The 25931-nt window shown below is 46.1% G+C and overlaps 1 protein-coding gene and 1 long non-coding RNA gene across 3 annotated transcripts; one reads left to right on the forward strand and one right to left on the reverse strand.

Annotated features, from left to right (window-relative positions):
* GML (glycosylphosphatidylinositol anchored molecule like) lies at positions 1-13035 on the forward strand. 2 transcript variants are annotated; one of them, XM_002819503.5, is made up of 4 exons: positions 1-175; positions 6608-6702; positions 7311-7418; positions 12579-13035. In XM_002819503.5, exons 2-4 carry the CDS (start codon positions 6630-6632, stop codon positions 12872-12874), a joined length of 477 nt encoding a protein of 158 aa, XP_002819549.2. In that variant the 5' UTR covers positions 1-175; positions 6608-6629; the 3' UTR covers positions 12875-13035. The 2 variants fall into 2 exon arrangements, with proteins under 2 accessions (XP_002819549.2, XP_054374949.1); XM_054518974.2 differs by having other exon boundaries at positions 163-299.
* Positions 9534-25310, reverse strand: LOC129047564 (uncharacterized). The gene is made up of 4 exons (XR_008509345.2): positions 24965-25310; positions 11422-11636; positions 10656-10690; positions 9534-9728 (listed from the first exon to the last, which is right to left on the reverse strand). It is a non-coding gene; the product is annotated as an uncharacterized LOC129047564 (long non-coding RNA).
* Positions 25311-25931: the final 621 nt, after the last annotated feature.

Below are 25931 nucleotides of genomic sequence, written 5' to 3' on the forward strand. Positions count from 1 at the left end.
AGACGGGCTGGAGTCCTGGAGCCTGGGGACGGGGCTTGAGGGTCGGGAAGGAGGGCGGAGCTGTGCGGCCCGCGGAGGCCCCGGAAAGTTCCAGAAAGAGGGTGGGGCAGCCGGCGCGGGAGGCTCGCATCGCGGGAGGCGGCGGCACGCACACCGCAGGCTCCGAGGGGCACGGGTCAGTTTTCGGAGGCGGGTCGGGACCCGGGCGTGAGACTGGAGTCTGCCCAGGGGCCCAGCTGAGGCAGCCCGGCCGGAAGCCTCCTCGTCAGCTGCTTGGGCCGCCAGGACGCCGCCTGGGGGTGCGCCGCGCTTCCCTGGATGGGGTGCCCCCACTCCCCTGGGAACTCCACTCCCCTCGGAGTCCCAGGGAGACCCCCGAACTCAGCTCCTCTGGGGGGTACTGGGGGACCCCTCAAACTCCATTCCCCTCAGGGTCCCAGGGAGACCCGCTACTCCGCTCCCGTCAGGGTCCCAGGGAGACCCCCTAACTCAGCTCCTCTCACGGGTACTGGGGGACCCCTCAAACTCCACTCCCCTCAGGTTCCTGGGGAGACGCCCCCTACTCCACTCCCGTCAGGGTCCCAGGGAGACCCCCCGAACTCAGCTCCTCTCAGGGGTACTGGGGGACCCCTCAAACTCCACTCCCCTCAGGTTCCTGGGGAGACGCCCCCTACTCCACTCCCGTCAGGGTCCCAGGGAGACCCCCTAACTCAGCTCCTCTCAGGGGTACTGGGGGACCCCTCAAACTCCACTCCCCTCAGGTTCCTGGGGAGACGCCGCCTACTCCATTCCCCTCGGAGTCCCAGGGAGACCCCCTAACTCAGCTCCTCTCAGGGGTACTGGGGGACCCCTCAAACTCCACTCCCCTCAGGTTCCTGGGGAGACGCCCCCTACTCCACTCCCGTCAGGGTCCCAGGGAGACCCCCCGAACTCAGCTCCTCTCAGGGGTACTGGGGGACCCCTCAAACTCCACTCCCCTCAGGTTCCTGGGGAGACGCCCCCTACTCCACTCCCGTCAGGGTCCCAGGGAGACCCCCTAACTCAGCTCCTCTCAGGGGTACTGGGGGACCCCTCAAACTCCACTCCCCTCAGGTTCCTGGGGAGACGCCGCCTACTCCATTCCCCTCGGAGTCCCAGGGAGACCCCCTAACTCAGCTCCTCTCAGGGGTACTGGGGGACCCCTCAAACTCCACTCCCCTCAGGTTCCTGGGGAGACGCCCCCTACTCCACTCCCGTCAGGGTCCCAGGGAGACCCCCCGAACTCAGCTCCTCTCAGGGGTACTGGGGGACCCCTCAAACTCCACTCCCCTCAGGTTCCTGGGGAGACGCCCCCTACTCCATTCCCGTCAGGGTCCCAGGGAGACCCCCTAACTCAGCTCCTCTCAGGGGTACTGGGGGACCCCTCAAACTCCACTCCCGTCAGGGTCCCAGGGAGACCCCCCCAACTATGCTCAGGGGTCCCAGGGAAATGCCAGCACCCCAACTCCGCTTCCCTCAGGGGTCCCAGGGTCCCCCTCCCCTTACAGCTCAACTTCCCTCGAGAGACTGGGGGTGGAGGGTCCGTTCAGTTCGTGAACCCCCTTCCCTCGGGGTGTCCCGGGGGCCGCCCCACCCCCACACTGTCTGTGATTCCCCAAGGCGGGGGTCTCGGGCCGCAGCCCTTTCCACGTTCTGCTGCTCATTCTTTTCTGGCTCCTTGCTTTCGAAGGAGAGAAGGAGGCCTTCGTTTCCAGTCTTTTTTCCTTTTCTAATGGAGCCCTGCTTTTCCTTCCGTGTCCCTTCAGGCTACTTCTGCCAGGTTTCTATTTTTCATTCTTTGGTGTTACTTTGCCCAAAATATTCTTGACTTCTATTGAGAAGGATTTGGGGGTCCATTTCTTATTCGGAGGTGTGTTCTTAAGTTCCAAACAGATGAGGATTTTCCAGTTAATCCTTCTAGGGGTGACTTAATGCTTAATGCCACCATAGTCAGAAAATGGACTCTGAGTGTCCGAAACTGCATTCGGCTCTGAAGTATCTGTCCTTGTCACCTCTTGCAATGTTTTTTGCCTGGAAGCCTGCACTCGCCGACGCTGACATAACTGTTTCTGCCTTTCAGTTCTACAGCCTCCTTTGCTTTGTGATATTGTCATATACTTTATTTCTATATATGTTATAAACTCAATATTTCTTGTAGTGGGTCTGCTGATAATAAAATATTCCAACTCTTTTTGTCTGAAGCCATCTTAAGCTTACCCTGTATTTGCCCCATGCATCTCTTCCGTTTCACGGTTCCTGAGTTGTCACCTTTGTGATAAACTGGTAATAGTAAGTAAACTGTTTTCTTGTGCTCTGTGAGCTGTTCTAGCAAATTATCTAGGAGGAGGTGGTCTTGGAAACCCTTGATTTATAACTGGGCAGTCAGAAGTACACGTGGCCCAGACTTGTGATTGGCATCTGAAGTGGGGGCATTAGGGTGGGACTGAGCCCTTCACCTGTGGGGTCTGCCCTACTCAAGGCAGTGTCAGAATTGAATTGAAATGTTGGACAGTCAGTGTCCACAGAGTTGGAGAACTGGTTTGTGTGTAAAAACTCACATATTTAGGGTCAGAAGTATGGTGGTGTAGAAATAATTCATACTGTAGTCCCTTATTTCTGCCTCTTACACATCCTGTTATTTTTAAAATGTTTTCATCTTAAAAGATCAATTTAGTAACCTTTTTCTCTTTCTCTTTAATGCTCTCATTAGAATTTTTAAAGTACTTCTATGCTAATGTCAACATTTGAGTGACTGTGGGTTTATTTCTATTGTTGTTTTATTGATTAGCAATAATTTATTCCTAATTCTTACATATCCTGTGATGTTTTTATTGAACATCTTGCATTGCGTACAAAATAGCTGGAAAGCTTGGAGGTGGTTGTATGTTACTACTGGGGATGTGTGACCTCTCCTCTCTCCAGGAGCCTGTGGGAAGGCCCTGGACTACTGGCTTGTTCAAAGGTGGAGGCCAATTGGGATGCTCGCAGCTTCAACCTGACCCTGGCTGCCTCTGGAGCCGGCCCTGTCTCTAACCCTAACTGAAGCCATCTTGAGTGGTGCCCTTCCCCTTCTACAGAGTGTGGCTTGTCTTTTGTTGAAGTCAAATAAAATAGATGACTTTCTGAAATTGAAATATTTTCTTTGGGAGGAAATAATTGTAGTTAGGGGCATGGGGGTAGACAGGCTGGCATTCAGTATGTCCAAAGAACAAAGAGAAGGATTTTTAAAATTTGCTGTGGCTCACAGCTGTAATCCCAGCACTTTGGGAGGCTGAGGCAAGCAGATCACTTGAGGTCAGGAGTTCAAGACCAGCGGGGCCAACATGGTGAAACCCCGTCTCTACTAAAAATACAAAAATTAGCTAGGCGTAGTGGCGCGCACCCATAGTCCCAGCTACTCTGGAGGCTGAGGCAGGAGAACTGCTTGAACCCAGGAGGTGGAGGTTGTAGTGAGCCGAGATCACGCCATTGCACTCCAACTCCAACCTGCAGGACAGAGCGAGACTCTGTCTCAAAAAAAAAAAAAAAAAAGAAACTATGTCTCTTTTTTTATGAAGAAGAGAAATAGTACATATTACTGTCTGAGTTTCATTGGCACTAGTAGGATTTTGGGGAGCTGGCAAGCTCTGGTTGATGAGTGAATCAGTGACAGCAGTGGGTGAACTGAGGCTTAGAGTTGCAGCAGGTGGTCTCAGTAGCCATCAGATAAAACTGGTTTCAGTTTACCGCAGGCAGTTTCAGCAGTCAGGCCTCAGAGAAGTACATTCTTGGAGCAATGTTTTCTATCCTGAGTGCTGAATGGTCTCCCCACCTGGCACTCTGCCTTAGTTGGGTGTGACAAGGGTGACCCAATTTGTATGCTCACCTTTCACACCGAATCCTCAGCTCGGATGGGTTTCCCTTTCTAGGCTTTGACTTTCCCCTTGAACCTCATCCCATACACCTGTTCCATCCGGGCCACTGGCTTATGATGGAGACCAGTGGTGTGACTGTGGCAGGCTCCTTCTAGGGGCACTTTGTCTTCTGGGATCTGCCACACTGAGGGGGGGATTCTACCTAGCCCTCTCTGACTCCCCAGGGTCCCTCCCACCACAGCACTTGGAGGCTCTTCCATGGGAAAACTGGCTTGATCTTTAGGTACCTGGAGATTCTGGGCCACTTTGGTCCCCTGTGAGCCAAGACAGCACTCTGGTTTGCATTCCCTACTGGAGTCCCTGTCTGTAGCCAGCCTGGCTTTCAGCTGGTGCCCAAACTGACAAATGTATCTGCAATGACAAAGGGTACCCTGGGAAGGGCTCGCCCTCTTCGGAATTTCGGTTTACGTGGGCCTTGGTGCTTCCACATCTGTCAAAGGGCCTTTCAAATGTGACTTTTAACTCTGGATTGATTTGCCCGGTTGTCACATTCTGAGCAGCCACAACCTACTGCATCCCTTGTAGAAGTGGAAGTGACCTGATTTTTTCCTGACTTTTCAAGGCTGTATGTTTACATTTGCATCCAGTCATTCCTATATGGGAATTCCTTGGGAATCTAACTTGGAGATTTTGTTTCTTCTGCCTTTGCTCCTGGGGGCTTAATCACTTCGGTGCCTCTGGTTGTCAGTGGCACTTTTGTATTTGTCATTAGTCAACCGGAGGCTGGGGTTCTGAGTGGAGGGTATGTCCCCCTCCAATGATGGTTTCTGTTGGCTTCCCAGGATGAGGATGACTCGTGACCACTTGCAAGTGGTTTTTGTGTCTGGGGTTTATGATCACACAGTCATACACGTTCTAACTCCAGACTGACTGTTGAGAAAGCCTCTGGGTAAGGAATTCCTGGGAAACACACTGTTTTCATGCATCCTCTGGAAGATGAGGCCCAAAGTTACCAGGGTCTCTGTTTGCTGATGCTGATGATCCACATTTTCTAGCCCACTCTGCTTCTCTGGCACCTTTAGTCTTGAGGATCCATGCTCTGTGAAGGAATCCAAGCTCTCATTTCCCACTCACCTCGGCCCTGGCTCTGTCTCCAGGACCTGTTCTACTACAAAATCCTAAAGCTCTGGGCGCTGGGTGTCAACCTGTGCCCCAGGAAATCATACAGTTACTGTGGACTTTCCAGTTTGCTTTCTTCTAGTATTCCATTTTAGCTCTTGGGTATTTTCCCATCTGCCCCAAGATCCAGCTGGAAATCAGTGAACACATTTGATGGGAATTTTCCTGCATGTGCTCTGGGCATTGACAGTGGAAGGGTGTTCAGAGGAAGAGGGCCTCAGTGTACATGCTCTGGGTCAGTAGGTGCCCTTGAGCCCAGCTTTGGGAGCAAGTGTTGGATGAGTGAAGGAGGCATCCAGGGAAAGCAGGCAGGACAGGGTGGAGATGGGGCTGCTGGGTCTCAGGGGTATGGGCATGGAGTGGGTAGAAGATCCACCTAGGGAGGCTGGCTGGCCGGGCGAGTCAGGAGCCCCTTCCAAGGGTGGACACTGACAGGCCCTCAGTCTTGGTCTCCTGCATCCCAGAGGTACCAGCCCATCTTTTTTCCCAAACTTGCTGATGTAGGGCTAGGGACATTTTGAATCTCAGCCTCGCCCACTGGAGCTGGACTTGGTACACAGGGTGGGGCAAAGTGGGTACTGGATCCTGATTGTCCCTATCCCTGGGATGTGGCTTCTTGCTGCACAGTCAGCTTCTGGTTCTGTAGCCCCAGCTGCTCCTGTGGTGGGGGGAGCTACAAATCAGGCTCTGACCCCCTCCAGGTGGGGCCTTAGTATGAGGGGAGTCAGCAGGCATCAGCAGCTGGGCCCAGGGAGTTGCCCCACTGAGCACTGAGGACTGACCTGCTCCCAACCAGGGAGATGGAGCTTCCCCCTTGAGTCGGGCTGCTGAAGGGGAGTAGGGGATGGAGACAGTGCATTTGCAGGAGTAAGGGTGCAGTTGGGTTCCTGCGAGAAAATGTCTCAGTTGTGGCAACTGATTGGTGACCTGAGGGATGTTTCTTAGCCCACAGTGCTGGCATCAGGACTCAGGTGTGAGGTGCTCCAGACCCTCCCCTTGCCAGTAATTAGCTGATGGCTCGGTGATGCCCAGGGTGAAGGAAGACTTGATTTTGGGAAGGGAGTTCTCTCGTAATGACACTGAGGATGCCTTCAAGTTGGTCTTCTGGCATGTTCTGTCCTCGCTCCCCTTCTGTAGTCACCTCAGCCCTCATGTTGCTGAGTTGTGTGTGAGAGCAGGAAGTACATCAATGGGCAGTATTTGAGAACATTTCACAAGTCGCTGTTGAGGTTCAGAATCAACCAATAGATACAGAAAAATATTTTGGAGCATGGGGATCCTTGGGTGAGCTGCCACATGAAGCAGCCCCAGGACCTCCCTGGCTCGAGGAGTGACAGCGAGTTTGTCTGAGGTGAGGGCACAGGCCTGGCGAAGCCTTGTGTGTGGGTGAGACCTGCCCGACCCCAGTGCCTTACCCGAGGAGCTGCTGGCCCAGTGGGGGAGGCATTCAGGTGGGCAGAGTCAGGGAGACTCATGAGGCCGTTGAGGCCAGGGGCATAGAGCTGGCCAAGGAGCCATGGCTCACTACCGTGTTGTATGGGTCTCCTTACCTTCAGGTCCAGGCTCCTGCGTGAAGTGATGCTCCTTTTTGCCTTACTCCTAGCCATGGGGCTCCCATTGGTGGCAGCCAATGTCACCGTGGGTGCTCAGTGTAAGTATCATTCCCTCTCACTGTCCTGGAGAGGACGAGAATTCACCTGGGGCTGCTGGGGATCACTGGAATGATTGGCTGCAACGTGGAGCAAGTCTCGGCCAGCTGGGGCCTGCATTGTCTGTGTAATCAGGGGTGGGCACTAGGGCAGTCCAGGAGTAGTCATGAGCAAGGAGAGGGTTAGGATGGAGGAGCAGCTGACCAGGGACCAAGGGGGAACCTTGATGTAGCCCTTCCCCATCAGCGCCAGGCAGGAGGGGCTGTGTCCAGGGAAACCCAGGAGGATGCTGGACCCCTGTGAGTATCCAGTCTTCCTTGGTGAGGTGGGCCAGGTCTGCAGAGCATAGCAATCCCATATGTGACCACCAGTGGTGCTCTCTGGAGCCTGCGTTGGAGAGCAGGGAAAGCTCTCCTTGTGCCTGGCCTCCCTCCCAGGAGCTAGCCTGGGCCAGACTCAGACTGCATAGAGAGCTGAGCTGTGCAGGCTAGGAGAAGTCCTTGGAAGCAGAGGGGAAGGGCTGGCCATTGAAGGAGGGTGGAGTGATCTGGTAATGGGTGGAAAGGGCGTGGTGGAGCAGAAGCCTGAAGCCTGCTTTCTCCCCTCTCAGGGACCTATAATGTGAGATGCCATGACTGTGCGGCCATAAATGACTTCAACTGTCCCCAAACTAGAGTATGTCCGTATCATATTAGGCGCTGTATGACAATCTCCATTCGTAAGTACCTCTTTGTCATTTTGACACATTGTAAATTAGTCCCTTACTTGGGTAGTTTCTGGGGCCAGGGCCAGTCTGCTTTCTTCTCTACACCCAGCTCTGTTTCCCCTTCCCTCATGTCCTCCCATCCTGAGTGCGTTTCTGCACGCTTTGGTCTCAGCCTCATGTTAGGCCAGCATGCATCATCTTGTAGAGCCAGGTACTCTGCAAAGTAGTACAATCTGTCCACACATCTGCAGTGTCTCTAGGGGGTAGGAGCATTGCTGGACCTCAGAGCCTCTACTGTCCCTGGTCGTGTGTGTAGACACCCCATGCTGCCTAGGCGAGTCCTCACTGGCCATTCAATTTCTGGTAGTCTAGAGAGTGCTTCCAGCTCGGCAGGTCAAAGCAGTGGATGGGCCATGGACTCCCCTCAGGGAAAAACCTACCACACACAGATGGGAAGGACAAGCATGAGGTCAGGGCACAGCCTGTACTTCCAGGATGCTCTTGCTTCTTCCTCAGAGCCCTCTGGTGCTCTGAGAAAGGTGCCCTCTCTCCCCAGGGCCCTAACCTGTAGAAGATGTATGGCCAGAGGCCCAGTGACCAATGGAGCAAGCAGGGAGGGTGCAGCCAGTGTATGTCCTGGCGCACAGTTGGAGGCCTTGTCTGGGGCCCTGCTCAGGGCCTTTCCTCTAGCCCTTTTGTCCCCGGTGTCTGTGGTTGTGCTTGCAATTTCACATGTCATTCTGCGTTCTAAGCTTTGTGCAAAAATAATCCCCTGATTACCACCTCGGTGTGGTTTGGCTATGTCCCCACCCAGATCTCATCTTGAATTGTAACTCCCATAATCCCCGTGTATCATGGGAGGGACCTGGTGGGAGGTAGTTGAATCATGTGGGTGGTTACCCTCATGATGTTCTCATGATAGTGAGTTCTCACAAGATCTGATGGTTTTATAAGGAACTTTTCCCCGGCACTTCTCCTTCCTGCCATCATTTGAAGGATGTGTTTGCTACCCCTTCTGCCATCATTGTAAGTATCCTGAGGCCTCCCCAGCCATGCGGAACTGTGAGTCAATTAAACCTCTTTCCTTTATAAATTGCCCAGTCTAAGGCAGTTCTTTATAGCAGCGTGAGAAGAGACTCATACACACCTCTTCTTCAGACCAACTGCTGATTTGGGACATGGGCAGGAGGCTGAGAATCTGGGCTTTGTCTCCACAGTGGCCACTGCTGGGGACCTTGGTGGCATGGTTTTGTCATGTTGGGATTACTGCCTCTAAATGAGGCTGAGAACTCTCTTTCCTGTAACTCCCTCATGGGATAATAGTTGGCAAAAAGAGGAACTTGAGTGAGATTTGCAAGGTATGGGTGAAGCAGAGATCACTCTTCTGGAAGGTCACGAAGTGATGGACACTGGCGGACTCCAATCTGTCCTCCTTCATGTCCACCCCATCTTCTCCACTTTTGAGCCTTTGACTGAAAGCAATTCCTAAGACTCCAGCAGGTATTTGGCCATTGGCCTGCCTAGGTGATGGGTACTCCAGTGGAGCAGTTTAAACATCTCTGCAAGAGACTCTTCTGCACAGCCTTTCTTGAGAGGATAACGGTGCATGGCCTTTGATATTGCCCTGCAAAGTTGGGCTGTTCCAGCCTGCCCCAGTGTAAGTGACCTAGCTCCGGACTGTTCCTCTGATCTTCAGCCTTACCTGACTGACTTCCTTTCTTGGCTCCCCCATGGTCATGGCAGCTGTAACACTTTTATTTAATAACTTAGACCTAGACTGTTTTAGAGGCTCCATTTTCCTGAATGAACCCTGATGGATATTAGGACAAAGAAATTGGGAATGCTGGAATGCTGGGACATTTTTCCTTTCAGGAGATTTGCTGATTTCTGGGGCTGTGCAGGATGGTAAGCAAAAGACCTCTATGGAAAGAAACGCAGGCAGTGTCCTGAGACAAGGGGCCTGGTATGAGGCATATAGGAACTCTGCACTATCTCTGCAACTTTTCTGAAAACCTAAAACTATTTTAAAATAAAAGATTCATTCACACACACACACACACATGCGCACACACACACACCATAACCCCACTACCTTGTGGATTGAATAACAGAATTGCAATGTGGTTTACAATTTGAAACCCATCAGTTTAATTCACCACATTAACAAAGAAAAGGGCAGAGATGATTGTAGATGCTGAAATGTTTTGATAAAATCCAACACTCTTTCCAAATCTCTGAGGGAAATGTCTACCATCACCACTTCTATTCCCAGTGGAACTGGAGTTCTTAGGTAGTTCAGTTAGGCAAGAGGAAGTATTAAGTCTCATGGAGAGGAGAAAGAAAGAATTTAAACTGCTTACTATTCATCAGAGACAACAAACTTCAAATAACAAATATCTTTAGGAAAGATCCTGGATACAAGATAAGTATTCAAAAATCAGTTTACAAAATCAATTGTCCTTTTGTACATCAACAAACAGATTGAAAATGAAATCCAAGGAATGGTGCTCTTTAAAGTATCATAAAATCAAGTACCACAAATCTAACTGGATTTGTGCAAGATTTCAACACTCAAACTGCAAGAACACTATTGAAGACTTAAAACACCATTAAAGACTTAAACACATGGAATTGTACACTACACTTATGGATCATGAGAGTCAAAAGAGTAAGGATATCTCTTCTCCAATTAACCTACAAATCCAGAAGAATTTCAGTCAAAGTCTCAGCAGGGGTGTGTTTGTGTTTTGACAAGTTGGTGCCGAATGCTTTTTGAAAATATGAAGGGCTAGGAATAGCCAAATCAGTCTTGGGGAAAAAGAAAAAAGCTCGAGGACTTGTGCTCTGAACTATCAAAATTATTCATATAGTTTCCTTAATCAAAACGGTTTGGTGTTGGATCCTGTGGTCAGGATTGAAAAATACAACACTAGAAGAGAAATAATTCAGAAAAAGCCACATACTTCTGGTTTCTTGACCTCTGACAAAGTTGACCCTGCAGTGCAGTAGGTAAAGACACTTCTCTGCGCTGAGTAGTGGTGGATATGTTAGATATTCATACACAATATTTGCACCATATAAAAGAAGCAGTTTCAGGTGGTTTGTAGATCTCAGTGTAAATATTAAACCAATAAAATTTTTAGAGAAAAATGTAAAATGCTGTATTTATGACTTTTAGGAATTAAGAATTTAAAAAATAGGACAAAATAGTGCTAGTCGCATAAGAATGAAATTGATAGGTTGAATTACCTTTAACTTCAAAACTTCTGTTCCTAAGAAGATACCTGTGAAATAGTAAAACCGCAAGCCACAGATGAGGAGAAAGCATTTCAAAACATGTATTTACTAAAGTACTTGTATTCATAATATAATGAACTTATTCCTATGAATTAATAAAAAGCTGATCAATGGAAATTTAAACAAAAGGTTTAAAGAGAATTTGCCAGAAAGTGGTGTCTGAATGTGTAACATACATAAGAAAAGTTGTTCACTGTCATTCTTCTTGCAAGAAATGCAGCTTAAAACCACAACACACTAACACCACAGGAGATGACTCAATATCCTAAAATGATCATACCAAGTGTTGTCAGCGTTCTGAAGTGTGCACAATCCCTCAGACTATAGATAAGTTCAACCCAGTGTAGAAAACTCTTCGACGTTGTCTGCTAAAGCTGTATATCAAACACTGAGACTCAGTGCTTCTGCTCCTAGGTACGTAGCTAATTATAAAAAAGCTTATACAGGCTCACCTCAAGGCAAATACAGGACAAGAGTATTCATTGCAGCACTGTTTGGAGTAGACAAAAACCAGAAACAACCTTAATGTCCATCAACAATAAATTGTGGTATGTTCACCAATGTAATGCTATGCAATTTTGAGAATGAACAATATACAACAGTGTGCAACAACAGGGATAAATTTCATAAACACAGATTAAAGCAAAAGAAGCCATCCACAAAAGCAGATATAATGTATAATTTCATTTCATAAAGTTCAAAACCAAACAGAACTAACCTATAGGTTTAGAAGTCCATACATTTCCTGTCTTTGGCCTGGGCTGCTCACAGCAGTGTCTGCATGGAGGAACAGAGTGAAGAATCCTGGGTCTCTCTTGCAGCTCTGTTTCTGATGCTGCATGCTGAGTACTGGCTGTAGGCACTTGGTGGAAATCCATTGAGTTGTGGACTTATGGTCAGGCACATTTCTGTAGAATGTTGAACTCCAATAAACTTTTTAAATGGAAAATAACAGAAAACAAGTGACTGGTTCGTATTCATCAGTTGTTTCTGGTGTTATAGAGGAGACAAGACCAAGAGCCATGAATAGATAAATCAATTATGGTAAGTTCCAGAATAAAGTATTTGTGTAAACACTGGATAGACTTCAAGGGGAACAGAAGTAGTGATGAGGGCCAAGGTATTTAACCCAGGGATTCTTGAAGGAGGTGTTAGATGGAGCTTTGGTCAGGTGGCATTGGTCAGCTGAGGCTACTGGGCAAGCCCTCTAGTGAAGGTTATTGATCACATTAGTCGTGATCACATTAGTTGCGATCGATAACCTTCACCAGAGGGCTTGTCCATCGGATAACATGTACCTAGTTGGAATGGTGCATCAAGTCTGTAATGGGGAGGAGGTTGGCACCAAGGGCTCAAGAGCATTTATATGTTGGTCCAGGAGACTGAAACACCAGGCTGAGGGTCCCAGGAAGGAGTTTACACTAGAAGGGTCTTGCCAACTGCAGAAAATCTAGTTAAGGCTACATTAATATGGGCACCTCTGTTAAAGGTCCATGTGATCTCTAGACCATAAGTGAAACATGATTTCTGGTCTGCATTTAATTTCTCGGGCTCTAGAATTCTTACCATAAAAAATGAACAGGACATTTCATTGTGCGTAGCTACATGACAAGGTACCATGATATCATTTTGGGAGGGCCAGAGGCCTAAAGATGGCAGCTTAGATAGAAAACTGTCTCCAGAAGAAGTTGTTCTGGGAGTGATGAGACCCGCTAGTGGACTTGGATATTCTCTCTCAGTCAAGTGTTCTAGACAGCTGGGAGTGTAGAATGTGAACATGGAGCTAATTATGGTTGAATGTGAGGTGGATGTGCTTCAATATTTACAAGCAGAAAATGTGAAATCAATTATTTTCATTGCTGCTTCTTTTTTTAGGCATAAATTCTCGTGAACTACTTGTTTATAAGAACTGCACAAACAACTGCACATTTGTATATGCAGCTGAACAGCCTCCTGAAGCCCCAAGAAAAATCTTCAAAACTAATAGCTTCTACTGGGTTCGTTGTTGTGGTGGCATGGTTTGCAATGCAGGAGGACCTACTAATCTTGAAAGGGACATGTTACCCGATGAAGTAACTGAGGAGGAGCTTCCAGAAGGAACTGTGAGGCTGGGGGTGTCAAAACTGTTCCTGAGCTTTGCCTCTATCATAGTCAGCAATATATTGCCATGAGGACCCCTCCTTGGAGGGTCTGACCATCTTCACCTGTTCCGCAGAGAAATGTTGCTCTCCATTATTCCCTTGTAAGCCAGAGACCCTTATCCACTGCTCCTTTAGGTGGCCCATTTATGGTTTGTTGTAAGAGAAAAATAAAAAAAATATATCGTTTAGTGGAGATGTTCATGAGCATTTGTTTGCCTGCATGTACTTGAGCACTCATAGTGGAGTCTCTATTCATATCTGTTCTTCCCTCCCTTGCTCTGTATTCAGGGATTACTTTGTGGTTTTATTATAATAAGTTTCTGTAGCTATTATTGATTTTGGTAGTTTTGTCTTTGCGCTTCATACTAAAGTTATGAGTGGGTTGCACACTGCAGTTACAGTATTGCAATATTTTGGTTTGTCTGTGTACTTAATTTTACCCTAGGTTTTATACTTTCAGATGTTTTCTTTTTATACATGAGTGTTTTTTTCTTTCAGTTTGAAACGCTCCCTTTAGCATTTCTTGTAAGACAGATGTGGTGGTGGTGAATTCTCTCAGCTTTTGTTTGGGAGAGACTTTATTTCTCCTTCATATTTGAAGTTCAGTTTTGCTGGATACATTATTCTTGGATGACAGTTGAGGATTTTTTTTCTGTTCAACACTTTCAAAATGTCATACCACTCACTCCTGGCCTGTAGAGTTTCCCTTAAGAATTCTGTTGCCAGATGAACTGGAGCTCCTTTACATGTCTGCCTATTTTCTCTTGCCACTTTTAGGGTCCTCTTTTTGTCCTTGACCTTTAAGAGTTTGATTATTATATGTGTCAGGGTAGTCCTATTTGGGTCAGATCTCTTTGGTGTTCTCTAACTTTCCTGTACCTGAATATTTATCTCTTCTTCAAGTTTTGGAAATTTTTCTGTTATTAGTTTTTGAACAGCTTCCTACCCCTGGTGCTTGCTTAACTCCCTCTTAAACACCAGTAATTCTTAGATTTGGTCTTTTGAGGTAATTTTCTGTATCTTATAGGTTATCTTCATTCCTTTTCATTCTTCTCTCTTTTTTCTCCTTTGTGTACTTTCAAATAGCTGTCTTCAGGTTCATTGATTCTTACCTCTGCTTTATTTATTTTGCTGTTGAGAGCCTGTAATGAATTTTTCAGTTCAGCAAATATATCTCTCATTTCCAAGGTTTCTGTTTGACTTTTTAGATTATTTCAATGTCTTCGTTAATTATTTCTCATAAATTTCTGAATTGCTTTTCTTTGTTATCTTGGAGATCACTGAGTTTCCTTAAAACTACTATTTTGAATTCTTGGTCAGAGAATTCACATATTGCTGTCTCTTTAGGGTCAGTTACTGGTTCCCTGCCTTGTTTGGTTGGGGAGGTCATGGCTCCCTGTTTGCCATTGTTTCTTGTGAATGTATGTCTATGTCCTTGCACAGAAGAATTATGTATTTATTTCAGACTTCTCTGTCTGGCTTCTTTTTGTTTCTTTGCGTGTATGTGTGTGTGTGTGTGTGTGTGTGTGTTTTAAGACAGGGTCTCACTCTGTCACCCAGGCTGGTATGTAGTGGTGATTGTGGCTCACTGCAACTCCACATTCCAGGCTCAGGTGATCCTGCTACCTCGGTCTCCTGAGTAGTTCAGGCCAGCTAATTTTTGTATATTTTTGTAGAGATGAGGTTTTGCTGTGTTGCCCAAGCTGCTTTCAAACTCCTGGGCTCAAATGATCTTCCCACCTCGACCTCCCAAAGTGCTGGGATTACAGGTGTGAGCCACCACACCCAGCCTGGTTTTTACTGGATATGTTTCATTAGAGATCTTTGTAATGTATCTGTTTCTTTCCTTTTTCTTTTTTCCTGCTAGGTTGCTGCCTCCTTTTCTGCACTAGATGGCAACTTAAGCCCAACTTTGCCTTGGTTCTAGTCAACAGTAGAGTACTGCCAGTCCCAAAGAGAGAGGCCCCAAGGGGATATCCTGGTCATGTGGGAAGGCTGACCAGGGCTGCATGCCTGGGGGCCTGTGGGACTTACTTCCTACAGCATGGCACTGTGAACAGCCACCCTGATTTAGTGTCTCCTTTGGCTGAGTTACACAGCAGAATTTTCAAGGGTGGGATGGGAGTCCCATTTCCCCTTTTGTCTCTGACTTTCCTCAGAAATATTTTTCCCTTCAGGCACTCCTGATGATACCTCTGGGTTGAAGCAGGGGCAGGTCTCCTGCCCAGGAAACCCAACATGGGAAGGAAGCTGGTTGTCTGCCTCCATGTCACTTTGTCCAGTGTAGAAACTGTGAGTCAGGGGGAAATGTTCTGCACATTTGGTGCTGAGCAGACAGGGGAGAAGGGCATTTGGGCATGTAAATCCCGTTTTCTTACATCTGCTCTAGGAGTTTTTTTACTTTTCTGTGGCCCCAGGAACTATCTCATCCTCATATTTGAGTCCTGGGATATTGCTGGTGATAATCTCAGTGCTGTGTATTTGGTTTTGGTTTTCTTTGAGATGGGAGGGAAGCCAGCTTGCTTGTACACTGCCATCATGGAAACTTGGACTTGTGTTCTGTTAGGTATATTCCCAGTAGTGGAATTGTTGGGTTCTATGGTAACTCTCTAGATAATTATTAAAGAGACTGTGAGACTGTTTTCCAGAGTGGCTGCACCATTTTACAGTCCCACCAGCCATGTATGAGGGTTCTAGCACTTGTTATTACCTGATGTTTTTTATTTTAGTCTTTCTAGTAGATGTGAAGTGCCATCTCATTGTGGTTTTGATTTGCATTTCCCATATGACTAATGACATTGAGTATCTTTGCCTGTGTTTTTTGGCCATTTGTTTATCTTCCTTGATTGTTAAGAGTACTTTGTATACTCATGATACAAATCCCTGATCATATAGATGATTAGCAAATACTGTCTCCCATTCTGTGGTTTGTCCTTTCACTTTTGAGAGTGTCCTTTGAAGCACACATGTTTTCAATTTTGGTGAAGTCCAAACTATCTACTTTTTCTTTTCTTGCTCATATTCTTGGTGCCATGACCTTCACCAAACCCAAGGTCAGTAAGGATTACATCTATGTTTCCCTCTAAGGCTGTTATTTTTTGCTCTTATGATTAGATCTTTGTTCAATATCAGATTAATTTTCATATATGGTCTGAGATAAGGACACAACTTCATTCTTTTCCACATAGTTATCAAGTTTCAATACCATTTGTTGGAAATATTATTCTGTCCTCAATGGATGGTCTTGCCACCTTTGTAAAAAAGTCAGGTGACAGGGGTGGTCCGTTCCAAGATGGCCATATAGGAACAGCTCCAGTCTGCAGCTCCCAGTGTGATCGATGCAGAAGATGGTGATTTCTGCATTTCCAACTGAGGTACCTGGTTCATCTCATTGGGACTGGCTGGACAGTGGGTGCAGCCCACAGAGGGTGAGCCAAAGCAGGACAGGGCATCACCTCACCTGGGAAGCACAAGGGGTCACAGGATTTCCCTTTCCTAGCCAAGGGAAGCTGTGACAGACTATACCTGGAAAATCGGAACACTGCCACCTAAATAATGAGCTTTTCCAATGGTCTTAGCAAATGGCACACCAGGATATTATATCCCACACCTGGCTCAGCAGGTCCCACGCCCATGGAGCCTTGCTCAGTGCTAGTCCAAGATTGAACTGCGAGGCAGCAAGCCTGTCTAGGGGAGGGGTGCCCACCTTTGCTGAGGCTTGAGTAGGTAAACAAGGCAGCTGGGAGGCTCGAACTGGGTGGAGCCCACCACAGCTCAATGAGGCCCACCTGCCTCTGTAGACGCCACTTCTGGGGGCAGGGCATAGCTGAACAAAAGGCAGCAGAAACTTCTTCAGACTTAAAAGTCCCTGTCTGACAGCTCTGAAGAGAGCAGTGGTTCTCCCAGCATGGTATTTAAGCTCTGAGAACAGACAGACTGCCTCCTCAAGTGGGTCCCTGACCCCTGTGTAGCCTAACTTAGAGACACCTCCCAGTAGGGGCCAATTGACACCTCATACAGCTGGGTGGCCCTCTGCGATGAAGCTTCCAGAGGAAGTATCAGGCAGCGATATTTGCTGTTCCACAGCCTCTGCTGGTGATACCCAAGCAAACAGGGTCTGGAGTGGACCTCCAGCAAACTCCAACAGACCTGCAGCTGAGGGACCTGACTGTTAGAAGGAAAACTAACAAATAGAAAGGAATAGCATCAGCATCAACAAAAAAGAACATCCACACCCAAATCCCATCTGTAGGTCACCATCATCAAAGACCAAAGGTAGATAAAACCACAAAGATGGGGAGAAACCAGAGCAGAAAAGATGAAAATTCTAAAAACCAGAGCACCCCTTCTCCTCCAAAGGGTCACAGTGCCTCACCAGCAATGGAACAAAGCTGGACGGAGAATGACATTGACGAGTTGACAGAAGTAGGCTTCAGAAAGTCGGTAATAACAAACTTCTCCAAGCTAAAGGAGGATGTTCGAACTCATCGCAAGGAAGCTAAAAACCTTGAAAAAAGATTAGGTGAATGACTAACTAGAATAAACAGTGTAGAAAAGACTTTAAATGACCTGATGGAGCTAAAAGCCATGGCAAGAGAACTATGTGGTGCATGCACAAGCTTCAGTAGCCGATTCGATCACCTGGAAGAAGGGGTATCAGTGATTGAAGATCAAATTAATGAAATGAAGTGAAAAGAGAAGTTTAGAGAAAAAAGAGTAAAAAGAAACAAAGCCTCCAAGAAATATGGGACTATGTGAAAAAACCAAATCTACGTTTGATTGGTGTACCTGAAAGTGAGAGGGAGAATGGAACCAAGCTGGAAAACACTCTTCAGGATATTAGCCAGGAGAACTTCCCCAACCTAGCAAGGCAGGCCAACATTCAAATTCAGAAAATACAGAGAACACCACAAAGATACTCCTCGAGAAGAGCAACCCCAAGACACATAATTGACAGATTCACCAAGGTTGAAATGGAGGAAAAAATGTTAAGGGCAGCCAGAGAGAAAGGTTGGGTTACCCACAAAGGGAAGCCCATCAGACTAACAGTGGATCTCTCGGCAGAAACTCTATAAGCCAGAAGAGAGTGGGGGCCAATATTCAACATTCTTAAAGAAAAGAATTTTCAACCCAGAATTTCTTTTTTTTTTTTCTTTTTTTTTTTATTAAGTATTTATTGATCATTCTTGGGTGTTTCTCGGAGAGGGGAATATGGCAGGGTCATAGGATAATAGTGGAGAGAAGGTCAGCAGATAAACACATGAACAAAGGTCTCTGGTTTTCCTAGGCAGAGGTCCCTGCGGCCTTCTGCAGTGTTTGTGTTCCTGGGTACTTGAGATTAGGGAGTGGTGATGACTCTTAAAGAGCATGCTGCCTTCAAGCATCTGTTTAACAAAGCACATCTTGCACCGCCCTTAATCCATTTAACCCTGAGTTGACACAGCACATGTTTCAGAGAGCACGGGGCTGGGGGAAAGGCCATAGATCAACAGCATCCCAAGGCAGAAGAATTTCTCCTCCCAGACAGGGCGGCCGGGCAGAGGCGCTCCTCACTTCCTCCCAGACAGGGTGGCAGCCAGGCAGAGGCGCTCCTCACATCCCAGACGATGGGCGGCCAGGCAGAGGCGCTCCTCACCTCCCAGACGGGGCCCGCCTGGACGTCTGGGAAGTGAGGAGCGCCTCTGCCTGGCTGCCACCCTGTCTGGGAGGAAGTGAGGAGAGCCTCAACCCAGAATTTCATATCCAGCCAAACTAAACTTCATAAGTGAAGGAGAAATAAAATCCTTTACAGACAAGCAAATGCTGAGAGATTTTGTCACCACCAGGCCTGCCCTACAAGAGCTCCTGCAGGAAGCACTAAACATGGAAAAGAACAACCAGTACCAGTCACTGCAAAAACATGCCAAATTGTAAAGACTATCGAAGCTAGGAAGAAACTGCATGAACTAATGGGCAAAGTAACAGGCTAACATCATAATGACAGGATCAAATTCACACATAACAATATTAACCTTAAATGTAAATGGGCTAAATGCCCCAATTAAAAGACACAGACTGGCAAATTGGATAAAGAGTCAAGACCCATCAGTGTGCTCTATTCAGGAGACCCATCTCTCGTGCAGAGACACACATAGGCTGAAAATAAAGGGATGGAGAAAGATCTACCAAACAAATGGAAAGCAAGAAAAAGCAGGGGTTGCAATCCTAGTCTCTGATAAAACAGACTTTAAACCAACAAAGATCAAAAGAGACAAAGAAGGCCGTTACATAACGGTAAAGGGATCAATTCAACAAGAAGAGCTAACTATCCTAAATATATATGCACCCAGTACAGGAGCACCCAGATTCATAAAGCAAGTTCTTAGAGACCTAAAAAGAGACTTAGACTCCCACACAATAATAATGGGAGACTTTAACACCCCACTGTCAATATTAGACAGATCAACGAGACAGAAGGTTAACAAGGATATCCAGGACTTGAGCTCAGCTCTGCACCAAGCAGACCTAATAGACATCTACAGAACTCTCCACCCCAAATCAACAGAATATACATTCTTCTCAGAACCACATCACACTTATTCCAAAATTGACCACATAGTTGGAAGTAAAGCACTCCTCAGCAAATATAAAAGAACAGAAATCACAACAAACTGTCTCTCAGACCACACTGCAATCAAATTAGAACCCAGGATTAAGAAACTCACTCAAAACTGCACAACTACATGGAAACTGAACAACCTGCTCCTGAATAACTACTGGGTAAATAACGAAATGAAGGCAGAAATAAAGATGTTCTTTGAAACCAATGAGAACAATGACACAATGTACCAGAATCTCTGGGACACATTTAAAGCAGTGTGTAGAGGGAAATTTATAGCACTAAATGCCCACAAGAGAAAGCAGGAAAGATCTAAAATTGACACCCTAACATCACAATTAAAAGAACTAGAGAAGCAAGAGCAAACACATTCAAAAGCTAGCAGAAGGCAAGAAATAACTAAGATCAGAGGAGAACTGAAGGAGATAGAGACACAAAAAACCCTTCAAAAAAATCTATGAATCCAGGAGCTGGTTTTTTGAAAAGATCAACAAAACTGATAGACTGCTAGCAAGACTAATAAAGAAGAAAAGACAGAAGAATCAAATAGACAAAAATGATAAAGGGGATATCACCACCAATCCCACAGAAATACAAACTACTATCAGAGAATATTATAAACACCTCTATGCAAATAAACTAGAAAATCTAGAAGAAATGGATAAATTCCTGGACACATACACCCTTACAAGACTAAACCAGGAAGAAGTTGAATCGCTGAATAGACCAATAACAGGCTCTGAATTTGAGGCAATAGTTAATAGCCTACCAACCAAAAAAAGTCCGGGACCAGATGGATTCACAGCTGAATTCTACCAGAGGTACAAAGAAGAGCTGGTACCATTCCTTCTGAAACTATTCCAATCAATAGAAAAAGAGGGAATCCTCCCTAACTCATTTTATGAGGCCAGCATCATCCTGATACCAAAGCCTGGTAGGGACACAACAAAAAAAGAGAATTTTTTAGACCAATATCCCTGATGAACACTGATGCAAAAATCCTCAATAAAATATTGGCAAACTGAGTCCAGCAGCATATCAAAAAGCTTAGCCACCAAGATCAAGTTGGCTTCATCCCTGGGATGCAAGGCTGGTTCAACATATGCAAATCAATAATTATTTTACATCACATAAACAGAACCAAAGACAAAAACCACATGATTATCTCAATAGATGCAGAAAAGGCCTTTGACAAAATTCAGCAGCCTTTCTTGCTAAAAACTCTCAATAAACTAGGTATTGATGGAATGTATCTCAAAATAATAAGAACTATTTGTGACAGACCCACAGCCAGTATCATACTGAATGGGCAAAAACTGGAAGCATTCCCTTTGAAAAGTGGCACAAGACAGGGATGCCCTCTCTCACCACTCCTATTCAAAATAGTGTTGGAAGTTCTGGCCAGGGCAATCAGGCAAGAGAAGGAAATAAAGAATATTCAGCTGGGAAAAGAGAAAGTCAAATTGTCCCTGTTTGCAGATGACATGATTGTATATTTAGAAAACCCCATCGTCTCAGCCCTAAATCTTCTTAAGCTGATAAGCAACTTCAGCAAAGTCTCAGGATACAAAATCAATGTGCGAAAATCATAAGCATTCTTATACACCCATAACAGACAAACAGAGAGCCAAATCATGAGTGAACTCCCATTCACAATTGCTTCAAAGAGAATAAAATACCCAGGAATCCAACTTACAAGGGATGTGAAGGACCTCTTCAAGGAGAACTACAAACCACTGCTCAATGAAATAAAAGAGGACATAAACAAATGGAAGAACATTCCATGCTCATGGATAGGAAGAATCAATATCGTGAAAATGGCCATACTGCCCAAGGTAATTTATAGGTTCAATGCCATCCCCATCAAGCTACCAATGACTTTCTTCACAGAATTGGAAAAAACTACTTTAAAGTTCGTATGGAACCAAAAAAGAGTCTGCATCGCCAAGACAATCCTAAGCCAAAAGAACAAAGCTGGAGGCATCATACTACCCGACTTCAAACTATATTACAAGGCTACAGTAACCAAAACAGCATGGTACTGGTACCAAAACAGAGAAATAGACCAATGGAACAGAACAGAGGCTTCAGAAATAACACCACATGCCTACAACCATCTGACCTTTGACAAACCTGACAAAAATAAGAAATGGGGAAAGGATCCCCTATTTAATAAATGGTGCTGGGAAAACTGGCTAGCCATATGTAGAAAGCTGAAACTGGATCCCTTCCTTACACCTTATACAAAAATTAATTCAAGATGGATTAAAGACTTAAATGTTAGACCTAAAACCATAAAAACCCTAGAAGAAAACCTAGGCAATACCATTCAGGACATAGGCATGGGCAAGGACTTCATGACTAAAACACCAAAAGCAATGGCAACAAAAGCCAAAATAGATAAATGGGATCTAATTAAACTAAAGAGCTTCTGCACAGCAAAAGAAACCACCATCAGAGTGAACAGGCAGCCTACAGAATGGGAGAAAATGTTTGCAATCTACCCATCTGACAAAGGGCTAATATCCAGAATCTACAAAGAACTTAAATTTACAAGAAAAAACTCAAACAACCCCATCAAAAAGTGGGCAAAGGATATGAACAGACACTTCTCAAAAGAAGACATTTATGCAGCCAACAGACACATGAAAAAATGCTCATCACCCCTGGTCATTGGAGAAATACAAATCAAAACCACAATGAGATACCATCTCACACCAGTTAGAATGGCAATCATCAAAAAGTCAGGAAACAACAGGTGCTGGAGAAGATGTGGAGAAATAGGAACACTTTTACACAGTTGGTGGGACTGTAAGCTAGTTCAACCATTGTGGAAGACAGTGTGGCGATTCCTCAAGGATCTAGAACTAGAAATACCATTTGACCCAGTGATCCCACTACTGGGTATATACCCAAAGGATTATAAATCCTGCTACTATAAAGACACATGCACACTTATGTTTACTGCGGCACTGTTCACAATAGCAAAGACTTGGAACCAACTCAAATGTCCGTCAATGATAGACTGGATCAAAAAAATGTGGCGCATATACACCATGGAATACTATGTAGTCATAAAAAAGGATGAGTTCATGTCCTTTGTAGCGACATGGATGAAGCTGGAAATCATCATTCTGAGCAAACTATCACAAGGACAGAAAACCAAACACTGCATGTTCTCACTCATAGGTGAGAACTGAACAATGAGAACCCTTGGACACAGGGCAGGGAACATCACACACCGGGGCCTGTCGTGGGGTTGGGAGGCTGGGAGAGGGATAGCATTAGGAGAAATACCTAATGTAAATGATGAGTTAATAGGTGCAGTAAACAAACACGGCACACGTATACATGTGTAACAAACCTGCACGTTGTGTACATGTACCCTAGAACTTGAAGTATAAGTTTTAAAAAAAGGTGACCATAGATGTATGGCTTTATTTCTGAACTCACGATTCTGTTCTATTGATCTATATGTCTGTCCTTGTGCCGGTATTTCACTGTTTTCATTATTGCTACTTTGTAGTAAATTTTTAAGTTGGGAAGTGTGAGTCTTTCTACTTTACTCTTTTTCAAGACTATTTTGGCATTTGTGGGTCTCTTGCAATTCCATATGAATTTTATAATCAGCTTACCAATTTCTACAAAGAAGAGATTCTTTGAGACTGTGATAGGGATTGCATTGGATCTGTAGATCGATTTGAGCAGCATTGTCGTCTCAGCAACATCATGTCTTCTGACCCATGAACATGGATGGGATGCTTTTTCAGTTATTTAGATCTTTAATTTTCTTCAACAGGGTTCTGTAGTTTTCAGAGCATAAGAGTTGAACTTCTTTTGTTAAATGCATTCCTAAGTATTCTATTCCTTTTGATGGTATTGAAAATGGAATTATTTTCTTAATTCCTTTTTCAGATTCTTCATTACTAGTAGGGAAAATACAAATGATTTTTCATATTGATCTCATACCCTGAAATCTTGCTGAATTACTTTTGTTAGAACTAATACTGTTTTTAGTGGGCTTCTTAGGATATTCTATATGAAAGATCATGTGAAGTTTGAAGAGATGGTTTTACTTTTTCTTTTTCCATCCGGCTGCCTTTTATTTTTATTGCCGACTTGTTCTGGTTAGAACCTCTAATACAGTGTTAAATAGCAGTGGTGAGCAGATGTCCTTGCTCCTGATCTAACTTAGGAGGAAAGTAGCTAGCTTTTACAATTAAGGGAGAAGTTAGCTGTGAGGTTTTCATAAATGACTTTTATGAGGTTGAAGAAGCTCCTTTCTATTTGTAGTTTGTTTAGTATTTTAAAATGAAATTGATGGTAGATTTTTCAGACGCACTTTCTGCATCTATGGAGATGAGAATGTGATTTTTGTTTTTTTATTCTACTGATACAGTTTATTGCAATAATTGATTTTGGAGGTTAAACCAACCTTTTCTTCCTGGAATAAATCCCACTTGTCCATGGTGTATACTTCTGTTTATATATTGCTGGATTCAGTTCGCTAGTATTTTACTAAGGGTCTTTGAAGGAAGCTGATGGGGCCCAGAGAGTTTGTCAGGGCAGAGGAGATGGGACTGGGACAATGCAAGGCGCCAGGTGAGGACTCCCACTTTCTCCGCCATCCTCAAGGTATGAACAAACAGGAGGGATATTCTCACAGAGACTCCTCCGAGGACCCCACATTCTGTGCTCCATCTGTGTCTCCCTGCTCATTGCCCTGCCCTGCCTGGCAGCCACTCCACCTTGCTGGCCCTGGCATGGTTTCTCTCAAGGAAGGTGTGTTTGCTGACAAAGTGTCCTCCCAGCCCTACTGACACATGCCACCTCGTGTGCCTCCTTGAGATGCACCTCTGTGAATTTTGACCTTCTTCCAGTCTCCACCACTGCCTCTGGGCAGCTCCCACAGTCCTGACTCCTTGCAGATGCAGCAGGAAGTCTTCAGATCCCCTCGGCATTTGATGTTTCCTTTGCTTGTCTGCTCTGAGCTCTGTTGTATCTCCCTCTTGGTCCTCACAGTCATTGACAAGGTGGCAAGCACCCTCTCATCTGCTGCCCCACATGGTGGAGATGGGGGAGGCCCACACCCATCGATCAGCACTGCTGGGACTAAGTCTGTTGGACCAACCAGGTTGTCCACACATCGCTGTGCCACACCACTGATCTGGGGCCTCCAGACTTGACATCCTGCTGTCTTTTCCTAGACCCTATCTTTGAGACGTCACAAACATTCCACCCAACCCAAGCCCTGCCACACAGGCAGTGAGTCCCACCTCCCCCATGTTCACAGAGACCAACCTTCCCACCTCCCCAGCACAGGCACCCACACCCAATCTCGCTCTCTCTCTGGCCTTTGCTGCTTTTTAAGCTGTTCACTGAATCATGTGAACCACGTGGGACACAATCTCCCGACACTCCCTCTTCCCCTTCAAGGCTGCACTGTGAGTCCCTGCACTGTTGATCACCCTCATCTTCATGTGAACCCGAAAGAATTCATCTCCACAGTGGCAAAAACTCACCTCGCCTGTGCCTGGACCACATGGGCACAAACATTCTCCAGTCAACAGGCATTTTGGTTGCTGTTTCCTCCATTTTCAGTTTCTTTCATTTTTCTTCTTTGTATTGGTTTTTGATTTGAGACAGGGTCTCACTCTGTCACCCAGGCTGGAGTGCAGTGGTGATCACAGCTCACTGCAGCCTTCAACTCCTGGGCTCAAGCGTTCCTCTCACCTCAGCCTCCCGAGTAGCTGGGACTATAGGTGCCACCACCGGGTCAGGCTAATTTTTAATTTTTGGTAGCGATGGGTCCTTGTTCTGTTGCCCAGACTGGTCTGGAACTCTCTGCTTCAAGTGATCTTCTGCCTCAGCCTCCCAAATTGCTGGGATTATAGGTGTGAGCCACCACGCCCACCCATTGTTCTGTTTGTGTTGCATTTTTCTGTTTGCGTTAGTGACACCGCTGTCACTAATGCCATGACCCTAGGAGTAAAACCACTGCAGGAAAGGAGATGTTCTGTCCAAGGCTACAGATGAGGGGCTGCTGCTTTCTGCACCAGCCCTAATACTCAACGGTCCTCTTGGCTGGGATCAGGAGACACAGCTGCAGGTGGACAGCCCCGCTGCTCCAGAGACTGCTGGGCACACAGACTTCTGGCCCAGGGCCACTGGAACTCAGCCCGGGGCAGGCGGATGGAGGGTGCTGGGTCAGGGCTGAGGTTTGAGTTGCTTCTCAGAGCAGGGAGAGGAACCTGAGAACTTTTCAAAATATCATGGGGTGCAGACTTGGACACTGGGTTTGGGGCCGGAAAGGATTGGAATGAGCAGGACCCACAGACCCAGGGGAGGTGGAAAGTTCTGCTGCAGGCCTGAGGGCTGGCCCAGCCTGGTTCACAGGAGTCCCTGAAAGTGGAGGCCTGGTCTGTCCCCGGAGAGGGAGCCCCTCTTCCTCCACAGTGCACCTTGGGGGTGTCCAGCCAATTCGAAGAC

This window comes from Pongo abelii, chromosome 7, assembly GCF_028885655.2.
Source record: "Pongo abelii isolate AG06213 chromosome 7, NHGRI_mPonAbe1-v2.0_pri, whole genome shotgun sequence".
NCBI classification, from domain to species: domain Eukaryota; kingdom Metazoa; phylum Chordata; class Mammalia; order Primates; family Hominidae; genus Pongo; species Pongo abelii.

Coding starts and splice junctions, on each gene's coding strand:
- GML (XM_002819503.5), top strand. CDS start 6,630: ATGCTCCTTTTTGCCTTACTCCTAGCCATGGGGCTCCCATTGGTGGCA. Junction 6,703..7,310: donor TGTCACCGTGGGTGCTCAGT/GTAAGTATCATT, acceptor CTCCCCTCTCAG/GGACCTATAATGTGAGATGC. Junction 7,419..12,578: donor CTGTATGACAATCTCCATTC/GTAAGTACCTCT, acceptor TTCTTTTTTTAG/GCATAAATTCTCGTGAACTA.